Raw genomic sequence first — 21,473 nt, forward strand, 5'->3', positions numbered from 1 at the left:
TACAGCCTGACCTTATGGAAAACTCCTCATCATGTTAACCCCGAGGTACTGCACACACAGACAGAGTGAAAACACTACAGGAGAGGATCAGGGCCACTGAAAGAAAGATACATCCAATTTTTATTACTATTAGTTCTGAGAAAAAAACGTCAGAATTCTGAGATTAAAGTCAATTGCTGATTTTTATTACCTCAGAATAATGAGATTTAAGTCAGAATTCTTAGATTAAAGTCAGAATTCTTGAATTTACAGCAGAATTCTGACGTTTTTTTCTCAGAACTCTGAGATTAATCTTAGAATTCTAATTTTTTTCCCTCAGAACTCTTAGATCAGAGACGGAAATCATAAATAAAAGTCAGAATTCTGTATTTTTTTTTCTAGAATTCTGAGATAAAAGGCAGAATTCTGACTTTCTCCCCTCAGAATTCTAAGATTATAAGAAAAATTCTTAGATTAGAGTCAAAATTGTAAGATTAAAAGCAGAATTCAAAAGTTAAAGACAACATTTTTATTTCATTTTTTTCTCAGAATTCTGAGATTAGAGTTGAAATTCATAGATGAAAGTCAGAATTTGGACTTTTTTATCCTCAGAACTCTGAGATTTAAGTCAGGATTCTGAGATTTGAATCAGAATTATGAGATTAAAATCAAAATTCCGTATTTATTTATTTTTAGAATTACGAGATTTAAGTCAAAAATCTTGGATTAAAGTCAGAATTCTGACTTCATCCCCTCAGAATTATGAGATTAAAAATTGAAATCCGTATTTTTTTTTCTAGAATTATAAGAGTTAAATCAGAATTCTGAGATTAAATACTTATTTTTTAATCAGAATTCTTGGATTAAAGTCAGAATTTCGCCTTTTTTCCCCAGAATTCTGAGATTAAAACCAGAATTCTGTATTTTTTTTCTAGAATTATGAGAGTAAAGTCAGAATTCTGAGATTAAAGTCAGGATTTTTTTTTTCCTCTCAGAATTATGAGATTACAGTAAGATTTCGTTTTTGTTTTTTTGTTTTTTTTGTTCTTTGAGTTATAATTAAATCAGAATTCTTGGATTAAAGTCAGAATTCTGACTTCCTCCCCTCAGAATTCTGAGATTAAAAGAAAATTTTCTAAGAAAAGAGTCAAAACTCTAAGATTAAAGTCAGAATTCAAAGATTTAAGTCAGAATTTTGAAACTTAAGTCAGAATTCTGGCTTTTTTCCCCCTAAATTCTGAGATTAAAATAAGAGTTACAAAAATCTGAGATTAAAATCAGAATCCTGAGATTAATAGAAAACTTCTTAGATTACAGTCAGAATTACAAGATTAAAATCAGAATTCTGTTTTTTGAGAAAAAAAGACAGAATTCTGACTTTGATCTTAAAATTCTGATTATTTATCAGAAAAAACTGCAATAAAAAACGTGGATGTTTTTTTTCAGTGGCTGCAATCGTCTCCCATAAAACACAGACATCACCAGAGGCAGGTGAAGATGCAGCTGTTTCACAATCATCGAAGCTTTGTTTTTTTGGTGTGTTTGCTAAAAGAAGAGCGCTTTGTCTCCAGCTCAGATCTGTGGAAGTGACGCTCATTAACATCAATTAGAAAACAATGAGGTCAGCCGTCACAGTGTGGCACCGAGCTGCTGAATAAAATCTGAAAAGACGACCAGATTACATTTCCTCTGCTGCTACGTGGAGTTTACGATGTCCATGTTGGAAGTTTAGCGTTTTTTTTTCTGCACAGTGCTGAGAAAGGCCATCGAGGAGGAAATAAGGAGCAGGTAACGCCGAGTTTATCTCCTTTGAACAGGAACACCAAAGAGGTGAAATCACAATAAAAGTACTTTGTTTTACTTTAATATAAAATATATATATAATATATATACTGAATATAAAACAAAACAACACAAAAGAATATATTAAGGAGGAACATTTCAAGTAACATCTTGAAAGAATTGACCGTGCACTTTGTACGCACTTTTTGTAAACCATAAAAAAAGAAACTAAAAAAAGTAAAAACAATGATCACAGAATATTTATATTTACAAGGTTAACTTAACAAGACTTTGTACAAATGTTACAAAAGTGTTCAACACAAACACCTGCACGCTCAGACGTGGTCACAAATATTTTAGCACAAACACACGTGGAATTATAAACAGGCAGAAGAGACCGTACTGTGAGTGTGTGAGTGTGTGTGTTTGAGATTAACCGTCGGCAGCTGTGGTCAAATGAGGAAGACTGACGTGAAAATCAGCTGAGATCCCGTCTGAAATGGTTTAACATCAACCTTTCTCTGATTGGTGAAGTTAACGTGTTGGATGTAGAAGCACCGTCCTCCTCTTGAGGAGTTTTAACCCTTTAATGAACGTTTGTATCTCAGCGGCGGTGAAGGTCTGCGTGTGTCTCTTTCCTGTTTCTGTATTATTTCTATAAAAGCTCACACACACACACACAGAAATAAACAAACAAACAAAAGCTTTGGCAACACTGGAATGCCCCCCCCTCCCATGCAAACGGAGCGTTAAAGAAAAGGGTGCAGAAGCTGCTCGTTCATTGGTGCGCTGCGTTGCTCCGGGCAACCGAACCTGGCGATGCTGCTGCCGGTCCACTGACCTGCAGGAGTCAGCAGCCCAGCCCTGCCTGACACCTGGAGTGAGGGTGGGGTCAGCTGGAGGGGGTCACAGGTACTGGTGAAATCTGGAGGTTGGCGCCTGACGGGACTCTAGCCCGTCAGCGCTCGGAGGCAGCCCTGGTGTTTTGACCTGGTTTTGGGGGATGGGGGACAGAGGGAACTCGCTGACGGTCAGCGGGGGTCTCTTCTCAGACGATTCGGTCGGGGAAGCCACCACGGTGTGTCTGCGCCAGGCTCGCCTCTTCCTCCGCGTCTCAGGGGACAGAGGTTTTCGCAGTCCAACGCTGCGCAGGTCGTCGGCCGAGCCCAGGAGACGAGCGCGGACCTGCTCCGCCAGAGACCTGCCGCCGGGGCCGGTCGGCGTGAAAGAGGACGCCTCGCTGGGCGGCACAGCCGGCTTGGGTCGAGTCTGGCGCAGGCTCTCCTGGCTGCTCACAGAGGAGGGGTTTGTTCTGGAAGTTTCCCTCCTCGCTCTTCCTGCACCGTCGGAGCTGGACCCAGACCGGTCGCTCTGCGTGGCGGCGCCAGGCAGCTCCAGCAGGTCCAGAGAGCGGGCTTTGGCCTTCTCCGACTTGAGCTTCTTCCGGGCCAGAGTGTCGCACTGGATCAGCTTGTGAGAGTTGAAGGAGGGCCGTGAGTTCAGTTTGTGAGAGGTGGAGGAGGAGGAGAAGGAGGAGGACGACGGCGTGGTGGACCTCGCTCCTCCATCGCTCCTCTCCGCAGAGTCAGGTGTGTGTGTGAGGGCTGTGGGCGGAGCCAGAAGGTTGGTTGGCGACAGAACGGGGGGTTTGTAGTGTGTGTAGAGGAAGCTGCGTGGAGCCGTGGGCGGCTGTGGGTTCACGGGTGGCGCCGGGTGTTTCTCTGGACGCTCCTGAGTGAGAGACCGGGACGCAAAGCCGCTCTCGTTATCCGTCTCGCTGACCAGCTCGCTGTGCTCGTCGTCGGCGTCCTCCCCTCTCCCCTCTGACCCCAGGCTCCGCCCTAACGTGGAGAGCGTGGAGTAACCAGACACGATGGAGCGAGCGTCCTCTGGAGACCTCCACGCCGGGCCCTTTACCTCCACCTGTGCCTCCTCCTCCTCCTCCTCCTGTCTTACTTCTGCCTCCTCCTCCTCTTTGGGAATAACCACAGCCTCCTCCTCCTCTACCTCCTCTTTCACTCCGCTTTCTACTACTTCCTCTTCCTCTTCTTCTTCTTCCTCCTCTTCTTCATCGTCATCCTCCTCTCCCTCTGCGTGAGGAGCAGTGCCCCCTACAGGTGATTCCGCCTCCTCTTCCTCCTCCGCTCCGAGGTGTCCGGCTTTGACGGGCTCGTGCTCCGAGTCGTCGTCAGTGCTGCTGCCCACGCGGCGAGCGTTGTGTCGCTTCCTGCGCTTGCGGCCTGTGACGGCGGACATGATGGACAGAGCCAGGAAGTCTTTGGCTCCCAGGTCCTTCTTCGATCCCCACGACCCCTGAGGAGGACGACAAAGGTTACAGTGACATCACCGTGCGTTATGATCACTCTGTACGTCATCGTGAACCACCTGAGGAGGCGTTACCTTGGATTTCGCTGAGTCACTGTTGGTTGAGTCTGCAGGAGAACAAAGAAAAACTTCAGTTGGGTCAAATCCACAACAATTCACAAACTCCAGAGCGGTCATGGTGCAGAGCACAGAGGGAGTTCACTTTTTAAAGGACGGATCTGCCGCTCTAAGGGGACGACTGCTGTGACATCAGCATCAGGGGACGGCGAGAGCCGCCATGCTTGAAGCTTTAGATGCAGTCAGCAGCAGTTTAGCATCCTGTTCCTGATTATGACACTTCCTCAGTGTGATTTAGAGGAACTGCTCTGCCTCTGTGCCCTCTGGCATTGACGGACCCCGGCACAAAGATTCACACAGGAATGAAGTGAATGAAGGAGACACGGTGACCGGGAAAGCGAGGAGGGGCTGGGGTTTAAGGGAGGGAAACGGCACGAGGAAAACCACAGCACACACAGATGACATCAGGCAGCGAAAGAAGCGTTTGAAAAGAGTCCCTCACAAACACGGAGGCAAACACACTGATGCAGGAGAGATGGTTTTGACCTGAGGACTGGATTTTTTTAGACTTTAAGAAAATCTAGAGCTGACAGATGAAAACTGGGGCCTGCTCTAAATGATCTGATGCATCTCACCTTTTAGTAACAAGAGCAAACATAAGAAAAAGATCTTGTTTAATCCTTTTGAAAGCTGCTATGAGAGCTGTATGACAACAAGCAAACTTTGTCAGTTTGTACCATAGTTTAATAATTGGCTATATTAAGCTCTACTAACCAGGTGCTCTGAGACGTATCTGTAATGTGTAACATTAGTGAATCCTGGTTCTGTCCTACCAGAGCTCATCTACCAATCAGAGCTAACGTAACCTCACTCTTCATTTTATTGATAGACTCTCAGGTTTGAACAGACCACTGCAGAATAACTGCTGACTGTGGGTTGGAGTCAACATTAGCACAAACAGATCAGCCCCTGTTTTAGCCTTTAGCTCGTGCTCTATCTCTCTCCTGTTTATCTTTCTTCTGTCCTTTTTGTGTCTGACAGCTCAGCGTCTGCTGGAGTCCATTCCCAAACTGCAGGGAGCGATGTACCCCAAACGTACACACCACATTTACAAATTTGTCCTGGAGATTTTTCCAGGTTCTTTTAACTGATTCCTTTTCTCTGCTGAGAGTAGCTGCAATTTCGCGCCATGAGATTTTTACCACTCGGTTGTCACACTGATTTCTGTGTAAAGAGTCAAATAGAAAAACTAAAAATAAAGTAAAGTATTACAAGTGCTGAGTTCATAAAGTTGTATATTTAACAAATAGGTGTGTTTGATTAATACAGTATTCTAGCTTTTCCAGTGGTCTGGGTATGAATTATATGTGCTGATGAAATTTTTATCTTACTCAGCAGGATGAATAAATAGCATGGTTTAAAATAAGGGACAGGAACTGTTTTACATGAGTATATTTATTTCGCTGGGTTATAGAGATTAATGTTATGATAAAGGACTTGAAATCAGGAGGTTGAGCTTGTTTGTTTTTCGTTGGGGTTTGTCAAATTTTGTGTTGCGTAGTTATTTATTTTTTGTGTAATTGTTTTGTTTTGTTTTGTCTCTTGTTTATGTCCGAGCTTTTGTTTGTTTTTTAGTCTGTTTTGTTTTCTTGTTTTAATTGTTCTTATTATAATTGCGTATCTTTGTTGTCAACCATGTATTTTTTTATGTTTGAAAAATGAAAATAAAATTATAAAAAAATAAATAAATAAATAAATAAAAAATAAAAATAAAAATAAATGTATTGCAAATTCTCGTGTGACTAGAGGACGAGAATTTGCAATACATTTGTTTTTTCCCGGTGGGCATTGTGCAATAATTTCTTTCTTTCTTCTATTCATGGGTATTGTGCAATATACTGTAAACTGTGCTATAAATTGTGTACATGTAATGGATACATTCTAGAGTAACTTTCTATTTTTCATGCTTGAGTGTGATTGGACTGAAGTGTGAGTGTCGTCTGGGCCCTCGCATCCAAGACAAATTTCTCCCATGGGAGACAATAAAAAGATTTTATCTTATCTTATCTTAGATGCCTGTAATTCTGCACTTTGACCACAAGGAGATCCTGTTCTTTCCCCATATTGTCCATGCGTCTCCATCTGACAGGTTAGAAATTTTTGAGTGAGCACAGCGCAGAAATTTTCAGGTGCAAAGGACCGCGCGAGGAGATGTAGGTGCCTGTGGATGCATCAAGCATAAATCAGCCTTTAGGCTCCAGTGTCCACCATCATTACAAAATTAATCATAGATATCGTTTTCAGCAGAGAAAAACAAAGATCTCTCTTCTCACTTGTGTTTTCATAGAGACCTTAAATCAGAAGTAGTATTTAGGAATAACCTATCATGGCGCTGATAATCTCATTTTAAAGTGTGGATTATGATCGACTCCTCACAGTCTCTTTAACCTCAACTTTTCTGTTATCTCTGCTCTTCAGATCTAAAATGCTCCATGAGAGCCATCCACCACTTGCACTACAAGTAATACATATTCTATCGTCTGTGCAATACAATGTAAACAATTTAGAAACACTAGAAATTAAACTATCTTCCCATTAATATCTGCCTGTACATCATATTGTACACAGAGCCTCAATTGTGCTGTGCACAGAGACTGCATTTCATTGTGTTTATATGTTGTCCATTTAAAGCCTCTTTGCAACTTCTTAGTTTTTTCTTTTTTACCTTTACTATTTTTGTTTACTTTTGAACTTAACTATTGCACTGGAAGGAGAAGCTTTCATATCTCGTACATTCTGTATAATGACAATAAATCTGTATAGAAATTATTGTAAATCTGAGAGAAAGCCTTTAAAGTTCCTTCACTTTCAAGGTTCACTGGAGCTGTTGTATTAAAAATCTTAAACTGTTTCTTTAAGTCATTTGAGGGACACATTGACCGCTGTAAGCTCCCAGGGATTTTTGTTCTACTTTGCTTTTTTATGTTTTCTGCCATTCCACAAAAAGTTTAAAGACAAACCTCAAACAAAAACTTTTTATTTCTATTTTTTGCATGGACAAATCCTTAAAATCTTGCACATATTTAAAAGTGAAGTCTTGTTTGTTTTTGATTCATACTCTTTTTTTTTCTAAAGCTTCCATTTTAGTTGCAGCTGTTGGAATGTACGGAAGCCTTTAAAGGTCATAATTTTAGACAGTATATTTTCTCCTTTTTATGAGAAGTTAATTTCAACTGTTTTCTTGAGATCTTGACTTGATTTCCTTTCTATTTTGACTAAACAAAGCTTTTTTTTTAAGAGATAATGAGAAAAATAAGACGAGATCTTGAGAAAAGCGAGAAAATATATTGTATAAAATCATGGCCTTTCAGGGCTTCCGTAAAAATCTGTATATTCAGAGACCAAAAAAGCGACAATGCCCAGGGTGTCTCTTGAGAAAGTGTGTGTGTGTGTGTGTGTGTGTGTGTGTGTGTGTGTGTGTGTGTGTGTGTGTGTGTGTGTGTGTGTTTGCTCTGAGAGTCTGACGACTGGAGGAGCTCAGATCACTCTCCAGTGTCACAGCCTGAGCCTCAGTGTCAGACGGAGCAGCTCTACCAGACGCCGTTCATCCATTCATTCATTAGTTCAGACTGAAGCGGACGCTAAGCGGACGCCGAGCGGACGCTGAAGTGACTCGCCCTGACGCTGTCTGACACGCCGACTGTCATGATGGGGATGAAAACCATGAAGACAAACACCACCACCAAACGCTAACACTCTTCCTCCCTCCCACACACTATTTCACTTTCACAACATGATGCACTGACTCGGTTACACACACACACACACACACACACACATATTGCCAGGGGAGTTCCCATCCTACCGCAGTGGCTGCTCCACAGGCTCAGCTGAGAGAGGAAATGCAGAAAAAACGTACAGAGAAAGTGAAAGATGAGCAAACATGGAGGAAAAAGAAGAGGTCAGCAGAGGAGAGAAGTAAAGCAGTCAAACACAGAGACACTCAGAGCGCGGCTAACCCGTGGACCAAACCGCTCCTATGCTGCGTTCGTGTTCTGCTGGAGAGTGGGAAACTCCAGCCGTCATTTAGCTGTCAGAGCCTGAGTTTATCTTTCTGTCATGATGATGCTCTCAGGGAGTTTCCCGCCCAAATCTCCAGTGAAACAGGAAGCAGCGTTCTGTCAGAGCTGATTACAGCTAACGATATGTTTCAGGGCGGTTTGGTTAAAGCTCGCACTGATTGGCTGACAGCAGCGTGCTCACCTGAGGCCTCCCCGAGGAGCGCTGTCCGGCCGATGTTGGAGAGAAGGTGGTCGATATTGGGGGCGGGCTGAACGTCCTCGGTGTCCACCGGCGTCTGAACGGAGGAAACACAAGTTATTCTGATGTCTGTCGATAACAGGAAGTCTAATGCTGTTCTGGATTGTTCCAATCGCCCACTTCAAAACCAGTTGAGATTTTGCCCTCAGACCGTGGCTTTGGGACTCCCATGAGGATGCCTCAAAGACTTCAGGTCTCATCTATCCCCAGTGCACAGATTTACTTAAGTAACCTTTGACTTGCTCCTGCTCCACTTGCACTACGGTTGCTTATTTGCAGACTGAACACTTTTGTTTATGGGGTTTCTTCTTGGATTATTGTGTTTTTTATTATGTCTAACTTTTAACTGGCTCTTTTTCTTTCTGCTGATATTGCAGTCATGTACCTCGTCTTTTGTGTATTCCTGCTGCAAAACTAATTTCCCTTCACAGGACAACAAAGAGATTCAGATTCAGAAACAAATAAACAAACGTTCATGAACTGAATCCCAGACTTTGTACGGCACAGAGGATGTGAGCTTTCCATTTCTACACAACAAAAACTGGAGTCTTTTGATATCCTTTTATCTGGACTTGCAAGCAAATGTGGCTCATACTAAGTCTAACAGGAAAATTTGTTAATGTAATAAGTAGGGAAGAAGAGAGTCCACTCTTCTTTGGTAGTTTTGGTGTTTACATAGTCAGAGAAATCAAGATTATCTGGGTCTAGAAAGATCGTGATGCTCTGAAAATGGCCGGCAGCTAATGAGTAAATACCAACCCACTTTTACACATCAGCTGTTACCGATATTGATGCCAATATGTTGTGTATTTTTAGTAATAAGACATAAACACTTGCTTAGTTTTCACTTCTGCAGTTTATGAGAAACTTTTTATCCTATATCCCAGAGAGAAAAGTGTTTGATCACTTCATGTCGACATGTTTGTGTGTCATTCTGCAAACAAAAAAAAAAACAATATTCTTGATTATGTGGAACTAAAATATCACCCTTAGTTTGTTTTTGTTGTTTGCTTTTTTGTATTTGTCATATGTTGTGTTGTCAGGTCTTGTATTTGTCATGTCTCGAGTTGATAGGATGTGTATTTGTTTTATGTTGTTAAGTTGTCTCCTGTTGCCGTTATTGTTTTTGAAAACTGATAAAATTTTAAAAAATAAATATATATAGGAGAGACACTGGCCTCTTGATAACTTTTTAAGTAAAAGCAAACTAAACATGATGGAGGACGATGCATTGGGCAATCAGAGCTTTGTTGGCTGATTTTTCTGATGTTACACTGGATATGTCGATCTGCTTTTGTCATTGTTTTGTTTGTAACTAAGTCCTATGATGTGCTGCTAGGGACACGCTTGGAATAGAGGTTTTAATCTCAATGAGGTTAAATAAAGAATATGTGAATATGTGTAACCAATGTTTCTCATAAAAAGTTTGATATTGCGCAAAAAAAGTTCCTTTGAATATGATTGGATCAGTCTACTACACTGTAAAAAATGACATTTAAAATTATTTCAAACCAACTTGGACAGTGTCACAAAAAAAGAAAAATTAACTAAATGGTTGAAATATCCCAATAAAGGAAATAAATGAAGGATCACTCAGTGAATTTAATAAAAATGAAGGGTAGGTTTTCTTTATGGTATGAATAAATCCCTGTAAAAAAAGGAAAGATAGGATCTCAGGTACCTGCTGACCTGTTGTTTGTATTGGCTAATGTTTAAAAAATGGCAACTAAAAAGACAAGGTTATAAAAGGAGGACGTGGCGTCGAAGAAGAGGCAGAGAGGAGAAAAAAAGGCAAAATAAGCAAGAAAAGCAGTTTACGTGTTGGACACGGATCGACTCCCGTTAGAGAACCTGGAGTGTGAGCCAAGCGCTAAAAGTCCTTGCTTTAGATTAAGTTCCCAGGATTTGGTAAGATCTTCTTTCTTTTGTCACTTCACCTGGTATACCAGTGTTTTTGTTGATCAATCAAGTATTTTTGTTTTGAGCATTTTTTCTGTGTAGATTTATCTTTAGTTTCCTTGTGGCTTATATGATGTTTTGTGTTGTGTGCGTCAAGGACAAAAAACGGAGTACAAGACAATTTAAAAGAGCTTAAAAAAGGACAAGTGGGGTATTTTTTTATATAGTTTTGGGTTAAAAAAGACTGAGATTAGGGCATTTTCTGGCTTTCATTTACTTTGGATTTGTCATTACGCGCGGGGTGTGCAGGTGAATGACTGATTAGTTATTGATTAAATGGGAAACCTTTTGATCTCAACACAGTTTCTGGGAGATTCATTGGTTGCCTTCTCTAAATATTACTATCTTGGATTATTAAAATACTCCTTGCTGTCAAGGTTTTCAACTTTTTTTTTAAACTTCCCCCTTGAGTATTTTTAATGCCAACTTGAGAAAGGTTGTGTTGTTATACACCTGACCCCAAAATAGAGAACAAACCCATGTGATCACGTTTATAAATGAAATATTTTAAATATATTTTGAAATGATATTTCATTAAAAATAACTGATTTCATCTGTACACTCTCATAACTTCTAGGAAGGTGAATTATTGAACACTTGTCATGTGTCTGTGGTTACAACACCCGACAGTTTAATGACACTGATTTTTGATAACAGCTCTTATTTATCACTGTCCCGTATCAGGAAATGTGGGTAAATATTTGAACCTGATTACAAACCTAAACAAAGATCTAAAACAAAAACACGCTGAACAAACCTTTTCATCCTTGTCCTGCTCTTCTGCGAAAAACCAGAGGCACTGAAAGAACGAAGAGACATTAAAATATTTAGATTAAGAAGGATGATTAATAATTTGCACGTGTCAGTGTGTGTGTGTGTGTGTCTCACATGCTGTATGAGCGTCTCCACGATCTTGTAGCGGTCGGGCATGTGTGTGACCATGTCCTTCATGTTGTCCTCAGACGTCCTGACCAGAGTCGGTCCGAACACCAGAGCCAGGTTACGAGGCTCCATCTGCAGAGACAGGAGGACATCAGCACCACAGAGACACACCTGATCACACCTCTTCAGCGTGATTCAAAGCTTTGAATCCTTCACACACCTTGTTCTTATCAGAGTTGTCAGCGACAGTCTTCAGATGATGGACCAGGAACTTCAGAGTGTGGTAGTAATAATCTGGGAGATCTCGAATCTGCAGAGAAGAGGAGAGAGGAGGTATGACGGATGAACCTGTCCGACCTGTCTGCAAATAACACACACACTAAAACACACACATGATTCATTTCAGATTCCCAACTTCAAACGAACACTCACCAGTTTTTTTATGGTCTTCAGTCGCTCTGACGCGTTCTCCATGCGGTTGGCGTCGATGAAGTCGTTGTACTTGTCTGCAGAAGAATCAGAAACATTAAACTCAACATTACTTCAGAGGATTAAATCATGACGGCTCAGCTGTGTCAGGCTGAGCTGTGTGTGTGTGTCGTGTTGTGACATGTCTGGACTCACCGTTGGTGAAAAGCGGCTCTGGAAGTTTTCTGAAGAAGGATTTGAGTAAACTGCTGACGACGTTCAGGTCCTGCCATTTCTAAAGACAAAACAAAAAAAAAATTTGAGAAATGTTGAATTTTACATCCTCAAACTTTTGGGAAGGATAAACTTGTAAAAACTGGAGTCTTCAGAATTTTCCGACCTCCTCCGTGGGGTTGATGTCGACGCCCTTGTTGAGCTGATCCTGCAGCAGGGACACCATGGCGTTGTTCCCGGGGACTCTGTAGATCCCAGTATACTCCAAACCCATGTCCTCCACCAGACCGCAGCAGATCTCCACGATCAGTGGGATGAACTGAGACAGAAACAGGGTTTAAGCATCAAAACCTCAACACAGGAGTGTTTCAGTTCACCCAGAGGAGGAGACTGAGCCGTACCTTGTTGTTGACACCTGGCTGACACTCCTCCAGCCGCACGCCGAAAGCTTTGGGCCCGGACTTCTTCGTCTTCTTCATGATGTTGATTCCCCACGGAGACTTTGGTGGACCGCTCTCATCTAGAGACATGAAGAGAAACTCAAATTAAATCTGTCAAGGTTTCATCCCTTTGTGATCCTTTTAGAGGTTTCACAGTTGATATAATGTATTATTTCCTCTGCTGAGTCACATGACCAGCTGCACGGAACTCCTAATGAGTGTGTGACATCATCACCAACTGCTGCAGAAGGAGAATTGAAACTGACAGAAGTTTTACAAACAACTCCTCATAGATACCACAATTTTGACCAAATTTCTGTAAAAGTGAGATATTTTTGTAGGAAATTTTGTCAGAAATCCATCTGTGTCATTTTTAAAGCTCTATGACTTTTACTTTTTTGTGTAGAGGCCGCCATGCGGGAGCTTCCATGGAGCTGGAATCTGTTCTCCCATTCATTCTAATTAAGGGAGCTGAGAGGACTTCTTTAGGGCTTCTCACTGACTTTGAGGACTCGTCATTTAAAAACCAGGTCCGAAACAACAACCTCCATAAGAAGTTTTGTAAAGCAGGGTCCAGTCTGTCAACTCAGCAAATTTCAAGCCGATACCACTTATGGTTTCGGAGGAGATAATTTTTGTAGAAAGGGTAAAAATGTGGCAAAATTTTATTTTGAAAGGCAAATAGCAGGCTTCCTGTTCAAGATAGGTCAGGGGTGTAGTTGGAAGATTTTTGCGTCTTATTGAGACGAACATTTTGATGTTGGTTTGATGTCTCTGCAACATTCCTACTGCCTGCTAGAGCTATTTTAGTGTGCCTAGGTGGCGCTAGAGAGTAAATAATGGGATGTTGGGGTTAACTTTTTTTATTTTATCAATATTTGGGACGCATGTGAGGTGTGTGCAAATTTTGGTGAGTTTTTGAGCACGTTTAGGGGTTGAAACTAGGGTTTTTCCATAGGAGGGAATAAGAAGAAGAAAGATCCAGAAAATGATCCTGAAAGACTCAGTCTGTGTTCCTGAGCCCTCACCTTTGCTGTCTGGTTTAGGGGACCGTGGCGCTCCAACCGGGTTTTCCGTCTTGGCGAGCAGGAATGGAGGTTTCATGCGAGGCAGCCTGGGTGAGGAGTCAGGTTTGCTCCCTGTCGGACTGCAGGGGGAGCCAGAGAGACGTGTTTAATAAAGGCAGTTTAGTGAAGAGCAGCAGATTCTCGTCCTGACACTCACCTCTGTTTTCTGTAGTCGTTCAGCTTCTTACTGATGAGCGCCTGTCTGGAGAAGCCGAGCTCCTGCAGCAAACACACACACACACGAACACTCAGTCATGACTTATTTCTGTCAGTCACAGTCTGATCAAACACGCAGGTCAACCTGTCCTCTGACCTCGCTGTCCGTCTTGCTGTTCTCCCTGATGACCTTGATCCAGTCCAGCATGTCCTCGCGGTCCTCCGCCTGCAGCAGATACTCACAGAAGTCCTGCGTGGTCAGACGCAGAGCGTGCTTCCGTTTGGTTTCACTGTATGCAATATCCACCAGGCAGCCTCGGATGCTGATTGGCTGGTCGTCCTCCGCCCCGCCTCCGATTGTGGCCCCACGGAGCACCGCTTCCCTCTTGTCTTTGTAGAGGAACAGCGAATGGGAGCGAAGAACTGAAAAGACTCGCTTCCAGGGACGCATGCCGCTGCCCACCTTCTGCAGAGGACAGAAGTGAAATGATGTGACGCTGTAAAGATTTCTGAGTTAATCCCATCTCTAATCCAGCCTGAAGCGCCCACCTTTCCCTTCTCTGTCAGGATCTGCTTGTAGTGCAGCCATCCTTCTCGCCGGACGTCGCTGTACGTGATGTTTCCCAGCTCTGAGGTGGAGTGGCGTTTGGATCGGACCTCTTCTGCTGTCCCGAGGTTGTCTAGAGACTGAAACAGGGAAGCGTTCATTAGATTTAACAACATAAGAAACTGAGAAACAAAGCTGGAGAATTAACAGAGAAATTAACAAATATCTGCTCAAAGAAAACAAACTAAGCCTCTGAATTTCTGCTGTGAAGAGGAAAAGCATTGTCAAACTGAAAGTGTCACTGTGGTCAGAGTTTTACTTCAGTCTGAGGCAGCTTCTACATTTGATTTATGAAGAGAGTGATTTAAAGATGGACTCACCCCATCCGTGAAGAAACTCTTCACCCTCTTCGGGAGCCTCCTGTGAAGCACAGAAACACTACGCGTCAGAAAGTGGACAGACTGTTCGCTCACGCATTCGATCGATGCCATTTGTCTGTGTTTGACTCACGAGAAGACGCGCCCCTCCTCTCTGAACGAGTTGAGTCCTTCGTCACATGACTTGGAGCGCTCTGTGGTGATGGCTAGAAGATAGGAGGAACGGCGACTGGATTTAATACTGCCTGCTCGACGGGAGGATGAGTGAGAGCGGAGAGAGAAACACAGAGACAGACGAACAGACAGAAAGACAGGATGTTGATGTAATGCCAATCACCAGCATGGACGGTGTTGGATTATCAGAGGGGACAGTGAGGGAGGAGGTGGAGGGGGTGGGAGATGAGGGTGGATGAGCCGTGGGGATGGAGCTGGAACGTGGGTTAGATTAAAATGTCACTTTTCTCACCACTGGCATGCAGGTGGAGCCTGTGAGGACACTGGTACTCATGCATTTACAGCTTTTAATCCAGAAAAGAGTCATGCAGGTCTGAGTCTGTCCAAACTAACATCTATGAACCCTCCAATAACAGTTAAAGCACTGCTATCATTTCATCTCTGCAAGAGTTTTAGTTCACTTTTAAAGCCTAAAAAGTTTGTTTGAAGGGCAAAGAATCATCTGCTCCATGCAAGGTTATCTCTAAGCAGAAAAAGAGTTTGCAGACTTTCTTTCTTCTTTCTAGAAAGTATGACTCAAAGAGAAGCACTTGGTAAGATAGAAATCATAGCAGTGATCACAAACACCAAAACAGAAGAGCTCTTAAACATCATGCAGCTCCTTTATGAGGCGCGATTGTAAAGTTGTACACAATACAAATAACAACATTTCTCCACATTTAGCTCTAAAACATCACTTTTTCAGCAGATTTAGAGAAATACTTGTGAAATATATTTTTCAAATACTATATATTAATGTGGAATGTTATTTATTAATGTTATAAATGAATGTCCTGATTCTACATTTTTAGGTACGTTTCTAAACATTTAGTTTAATTCTTAATATTTACCTAAGATTATATGTTTATCAAAGATTTATAAATCTTAAGCAAGGATTTCTTAATATTTGCTAAGATTTCTAAATATGAAGTCAAGATTTCTAAATCTTGAGGTACGATCTCAAAATATTTAGCTACGATTTGTAATTGTTTAGCTAGCAAGCAAATTCACATTCCCGCCCGCCGTTGGTTTCAAAATAAAAGTTCGAGGAAGCGATTTTGAGAATTTCAAGCTGTACTTCTTCGATGTCGGCCACAGGATCTTTGGCAGCGCCGTCACAGCAATTGGTACGCTTATTATCTAACGGCTAATTTAGCCGACTGTTTGACTTTCTCAGAATCCGCTCGGCTCGCTCGCTTTCTCGAACTTTTATTTTGGTACTTCCGGTGGGCGGGAGTGTGAACTTGTCTATGGATGTAAGAAAGAAAATGGACGTAAGAAACCGTCTGTTTCTGAAACGGTAAACGAAGCACACATAGACATAATGTACGTATATAATGTTTATGAAGCACATCGGCTATAGCGGCCATAATGGCGACGGCTTCGTGTACAACGACCGCCTGTCGTTCACGTGATCCTGAGCTGTGCCTCTGATTGGGTGAGCTCGCGATCTTAATATCCTCCAAACGACCGTGTTAAAAAAAAAACATCCCCATACAGTGTGTGCTGAAATGAAATTAGTGACTTAGGTGTTTTTTGAACCAGGCTGTAAATATGTTAATTTCTGCTTTGAAAACTGCTATTTTTGGCTTGGCGTGTATGTGACTTCCGGTACTCCCGGAGCCAGCCTCAAGCGGACACTCGTGAAACGGCAGGTTTTAGCACTTCCGCATTGTCTCGTATTCTTGACCGGAGGTTGCCGCTTGGAATTTACATGTTCGCAGAATATTTAGAAAATGTACCTCAAGATTTAGAAATCTTTAATAAATATTTAGTCTTAGCTAAATATTTAGAATAAAACTAAATGCTTAGAAACGTAGCTAAATATTTAGAATCAGGACATTTATTTATAGCATCAATAAATAACATTCAACGTTTAGATATAACATTCACCATGTATATATAAGATTTGATAAATATATTTCACAAATATTTCTCTAAATCTGCAAGAAAAGTGATGTTTCAGGGCTAAATGTGGAGAAATGTTATCTGCAGTGTGTGCAACTTTACGATCGGCATCCCATACTCCTTTAACCCCTCCCTGGAAAAGAAAATGTCAGGTAAACACCGTCAGCGACACTTCTCAGCTGCATGCAGTGGAGAGCGAAGGAGGGGACGAGGACAGGAAGGGAGCACTCACTGCAGTCGTGTGAGAAGAGCCTAGTGAGGGGGAAGGAGAAAGTAGGGGAGGCGGGGCTGGTGACCACGGCCGGGGCCGAACTCATGCCGCTGGACACCACGGAGGACGCCGGCACGTGGCGGGCGCGCAAATCAGCACCGGGGCTTGTTGGCTCATCTGTTGGAGGGAGGGAGGGAGGTAAGGAAGGTAGGAAGGAAGGAGGAGAAAGGAAGAGGGGATAGAGTTAGGTGTTAGAGAAAAAAAAGGTCAGAGGGGAAATAAAGGTGAATGAAAAGGGTTAGATCAGGAGGAAGAGGAGAGGTTTAAAGGAGGAGGGAGCGAGGTTACAAACAAATCTGAGCGTTTCAAGATTCACTTAAAAAAAAAAACATGAGAGGAGAAGTTTACATCAATCAAACATCCACACTCATCCACAAATCCACATCCTGACAGGCTGGAAATAAACCCGACACAGTGCCGTAGGCAGAAAGGTAGGAAGGTAGGTACCTGTGCGTCCTGCTGCCATAAGAAGAGTGAAATGTTCCTTTAAGAGAGCTACTGTCACACTGATTCACTGACTGCAGGTTTCAGTTCTTTATGAAATCAGAAGCAGCACAGCGTTAAATACAAAACTGAGAAGACTCTCAATCTGTGAGAGTAGATTTCTGATGATTGTTTTGTGCGTAACGATCGATTCTTCACATTAAATAAAGACAAACACCAGGTTTAATGAATCAAACTCTTAAACTGTTTCAGCTGATGCAACAGGATCTGAAAGTGGAACACACACAGGTACACACTCTGTGGTACACACATCCTGACTGACGGAGGATTAGAGAGCGGCAGATATTTGCATAAAGTGAGGAGAAGCTGGATTTACTGGTGACATTTCAAACTGTCAGGCCTGAGCTGCTGTGAAGTTTCAGTGTGTTCTCAGAGAAACCACCAGGGGGCAGCACAGCCTCAAATAGACCAAGACCAAATCTGTGACAGAGACTTTCTGATTCCACCTTTTTCTTACTCTGTCCCTCCTTCAGCCCCTCTCTGCACACGAGGGTCCAGACTCCAGGCGGAAACATTTCCAACCCGGGGCTGAGGAATCTGTCTGTTTACAGCGCTGCCCAGAAATAGCCGGGCTGTGGGTTTAACAAAGGCCGTCATTAACGGGCAGCCAGAGAGCGAGCTCCACGAGACGGGGACGGACCGGCAGAGGGGAGCAACATACTGCTCAGAAACCAGTCCACAACAAATCCTGCAGAAAACTGAGAGGAGGCATGCCCCAAAAAAGCCCGAATCTTTAAAACTTGTTTGACTTTCAGATAATGGAGGATGATTTATTGTCAAAGCTGTCTCAGCTCATTTATTTAGAAAGGAATGTTTAAATTTATAATAACAAAGCCCAGATCTGATCAATCAGGCTTTTTAATGTCATTCTGAAATGCTTTAAGTTGACTTACGCCTGAATAATAACACATTTTTCCATCTCTCGTGACAGCTAGATGAGATCATAACAGTTACTTGCTGAAGTTTCATATAAAATATGTCATGTTTTGTTGAATAATGCAAGTTTAAAGTGATTCTAAAACCTGTAACGGAGCCCAGAGTTTATTTCTCTTCATGAATTAATTTAAAATCCATCTACAACAGGAAGAGACGCAGGAAACGATCAGGTAGGACTAATCTGAGCTTTATCATTTCATTTAATACACTTTATATTGCACATTTATCAAATAGCCTGCAGCGTACATTTTATTAGCGTATCATAAAACATCAATTTGTAGTGAATACAAATAAAAAAATTTCTGAATCCCATAGAGAAAGCGCCAAGTCACATTTTTGGTCTGGTTTGCTTCAGATTTTTACTTAATTTTAGGAGCAGGAGAGAAAAAACAGAAGTATTAAAAAAAATTCTTTTGGAAATTTTATTTATTTTTCTTTTTTTTTAATTAAATCCTTCATTTTACCATTTGTTTATAAGCTAAGTTGGAAAACAGTTGCCACTTCTCTCCAGCAGAGGGCGGATTTTTTTTTTTTTCTTCAATTATCTAGTAGAATTAATGGACTGGAATGAATAAATCCTAAAAACTGACTCACATGATGTGCATTATTTGGGAAAATATGGCTCCTGATAAAGTCTGGAGACACCATTACAAAAATTTAAACTTTTTCTAATGGTCTAGAGTTAAGAAAGCAAACTAAAAATAAAAAAAAAAAATCAGAAATATTGAAGAATAGCAATTCAAATCGAATTGGCGACCCAAAATAATCCAATCAGGAGAAAAGCGTACAGCCCCAGCCCAGATTACCCGGGTGACAGAAGTATTACAAGACCGAGAAAGGAAGTGGGAACTGTGTCAGAGAGGAGAGGTCTAAGGTCTTGGTCCTGGTCTGCTTGTCCAGAGTCCAGCTTGTAAAGATAGTCATAGACTGAACCCCCCCCACACTCCCACACAGACACACAAACCCCTTCATCATCCACTGAGGCACAATAGCAGCATTGATGTCGGGTCGGAGAGGATTGTATGGGCCCCTACTGTTCCCCACAAGCACCGCCACAGAAACCTCCTGGTAATTTAGGGCTTAGATCCACGCTGAAAGACTCGGAGCGGAGCTCTGCATCTGTGGATGGTCTAATCCCTGTTTTTAAAACACACTGTACCAGCTCAATCATTCCTTAATGCTCCAACAAAAGTCTGGGAATCTGTTTTATCTCTGGACAAGGCTCCATAAAGAGATTTACGCACAGAGACGGTGCTTCAGACAAAAACACAAACAGCTGTGAGTTCCTGAACGGGCTCAGATCGTATCAGCATCTCTGTACGAGAGATAAAGGCAGGAGAGAGGAGCTGGTTCTTGTCTGAGGGGAGAAACTAGCCCAGTTTCAGTTCATGCCCATTAAACGTGTCCCGGCCTGCAGCTTTCTGAAGGTACGAGGAAGGAATGTGCTGTGACAGAGCAGAGGCACAGAGATGCCTCCTGGTTTGCTGAGCCGCCGGATTTTCTCTCTTTAAACGACTTTCTCTAAGCGTGGCTTGGCTCAAACATCCATCCCGTGTTGGGTCAGAGCTCCAGAGTCAGCTGATTTGAATCTATTTGACATTAGGGGGGAAGCTGCGGCGTGGTGGAGGGCGAGCCTCGCCTGACAGGCCGACTTCGTTTGCGTATGGTTTGACTTAATGGCGGCTGTACGCGTCAGGCGGTGCAAGCAAATGTGAAGCCTGCAGAGCCCCTTCTTTCTGAGGCTTTTCAGAGCAGGAAACAAGTCGGGACAAGAGCAGAGTCAACTCACACAGACAGAAACACACGAGTGTACAGTTCACGTTCATGTTAACAACACGCAGCGAACACAGAGCAGCAGATTCTGTAATTATGGGAACATGTTTGTGTTTATCATTTTCAGCATTTGTTTGATAATTCACTTTGTGTCTCTGAGAAATCTGTATCAACTGTGTTACCCATTGAAAAAAAACCCTTTGAATCAGCAATGGTTTGCTCCAAAGTCACATGACCCAAATCAGCTGAGGTCCCATCCTTTTTGGTGTGAACCTTAAAGAAAGTGTGTCATGTTTCAGCTCCTCCTCATCAATATTTCATCAGAATGATTGTCTGTACATGGGGCGCATTAACTGTTCATCAACTGTGTTACCAACATTTTCTGCTCTTCTTACTATAGATGTTATAAAAACCAAACTGTGAAGAAAAGGAGCAGAAATATGAGCTGATGGAGGTCAGGTGGTGGTGTGTTCGTTATCTAGCTCTAGCTTTTTCTGCTTGTTTTTCCTCAGCTCACTTGGATTAAAGTCATTCAGGAGCTACAAAATCTACTTTATCTTCACAATAAAGACTATAAAGTGGATAAAACTCTATGCAAAGTTAAAATCTGGTCAAGGTTTATCCATACAAGAAAGTTCTTTAAAATTTACAAAATCATACATGTGATGTCATTTTTTTATTTTTCAAAAAAATTGCAAAAAATTCAAAAAAAATCCCCAAATTTTGAAAAAACTTGCAAAAAAAAAAACAATTGAAATTCAAAAAATGTGCAAAAATAAAAAATAATAAAAAATATTTACAAAACAAAAAAGAATTTCAAAATTAAAAAAAATACAAAAAATTCAAGAATTTACAAAAATTTCAAAAAAAATTTAAAACCTCAAAAGTTTGTAAAAATCTCAAGAACTTTTATAATTCTTTTTAAAAATTGACAATTTTTAAAAAATAATTGTGATCACTAGAATTTATTATAAAAACCAAAATAAAAAATTCTGCAATTAGCACAAGGGCCAAAAAAAGAGAGGAAATTTCGACTTTGTTAGCATCACTAAATGTAGAGTTGTAGAGACAGGTTTCTCTCTTCTTGTCCTTTCAGCTGGGTTACTGAGATTTTTGTGCCATAATTCTTTTAAATTTTGTCCAAACTGTGATATTAACAATGAGGGACATTTCTAGGGAGCATAGTCTGACATAGAGATGTCAAGTAACTCTAAATTCAGGATATTATGGAATTCAGAGTTAAAGAAATAGTCACAACTTTTATCCATAACACAGCTGACAAAACAGTGCTCAAACCTTTTTTTATTACTTGAATATTTAAGAATTCATTAGAGC

At 41.7% G+C, this 21,473-nt stretch overlaps 1 protein-coding gene across 6 annotated transcripts in view; it reads right to left on the bottom strand.

The window, feature by feature from the left end:
- Positions 1-992: 992 nt before the first annotated feature.
- The window catches only part of arhgap23a (Rho GTPase activating protein 23a), an 86,987-nt gene continuing 66,506 nt past the window's right edge, over positions 993-21,473 (bottom strand). For 3 of the 6 annotated variants that reach the window (XM_074695987.1, XM_074695985.1, XM_074695982.1), the window contains exons 8-24: positions 16,887-17,042; positions 14,667-14,778; positions 14,537-14,576; positions 14,159-14,296; positions 13,767-14,075; positions 13,611-13,672; positions 13,415-13,533; positions 12,348-12,466; positions 12,113-12,265; positions 11,929-12,007; positions 11,737-11,810; positions 11,525-11,614; positions 11,311-11,436; positions 11,180-11,221; positions 8,407-8,500; positions 4,162-4,193; positions 993-4,074 (exon numbers count right to left, since the gene is read on the bottom strand). In XM_074695987.1, the coding sequence (XP_074552088.1) occupies positions 2,668-4,074; positions 4,162-4,193; positions 8,407-8,500; positions 11,180-11,221; positions 11,311-11,436; positions 11,525-11,614; positions 11,737-11,810; positions 11,929-12,007; positions 12,113-12,265; positions 12,348-12,466; positions 13,415-13,533; positions 13,611-13,672; positions 13,767-14,075; positions 14,159-14,296; positions 14,537-14,576; positions 14,667-14,778; positions 16,887-17,042 (3,152 nt within the window). In that variant the 3' untranslated portion in view covers positions 993-2,667. The remainder of the gene's footprint in view (positions 4,075-4,161; positions 4,194-8,406; positions 8,501-11,179; positions 11,222-11,310; positions 11,437-11,524; positions 11,615-11,736; positions 11,811-11,928; positions 12,008-12,112; positions 12,266-12,347; positions 12,467-13,414; positions 13,534-13,610; positions 13,673-13,766; positions 14,076-14,158; positions 14,297-14,536; positions 14,577-14,666; positions 14,779-16,886; positions 17,043-21,473) is intronic. The other 3 variants (XM_074695984.1, XM_074695988.1, XM_074695986.1) reach the window with 3 other exon arrangements.

This window comes from Halichoeres trimaculatus, unplaced genomic scaffold (genome assembly GCF_033239565.1).
Source record: "Halichoeres trimaculatus isolate MK-OKI-2021-1 unplaced genomic scaffold, fHalTri1.1 fHalTri1_scaffold_20, whole genome shotgun sequence".
NCBI lineage: Eukaryota > Metazoa > Chordata > Actinopteri > Labriformes > Labridae > Halichoeres > Halichoeres trimaculatus.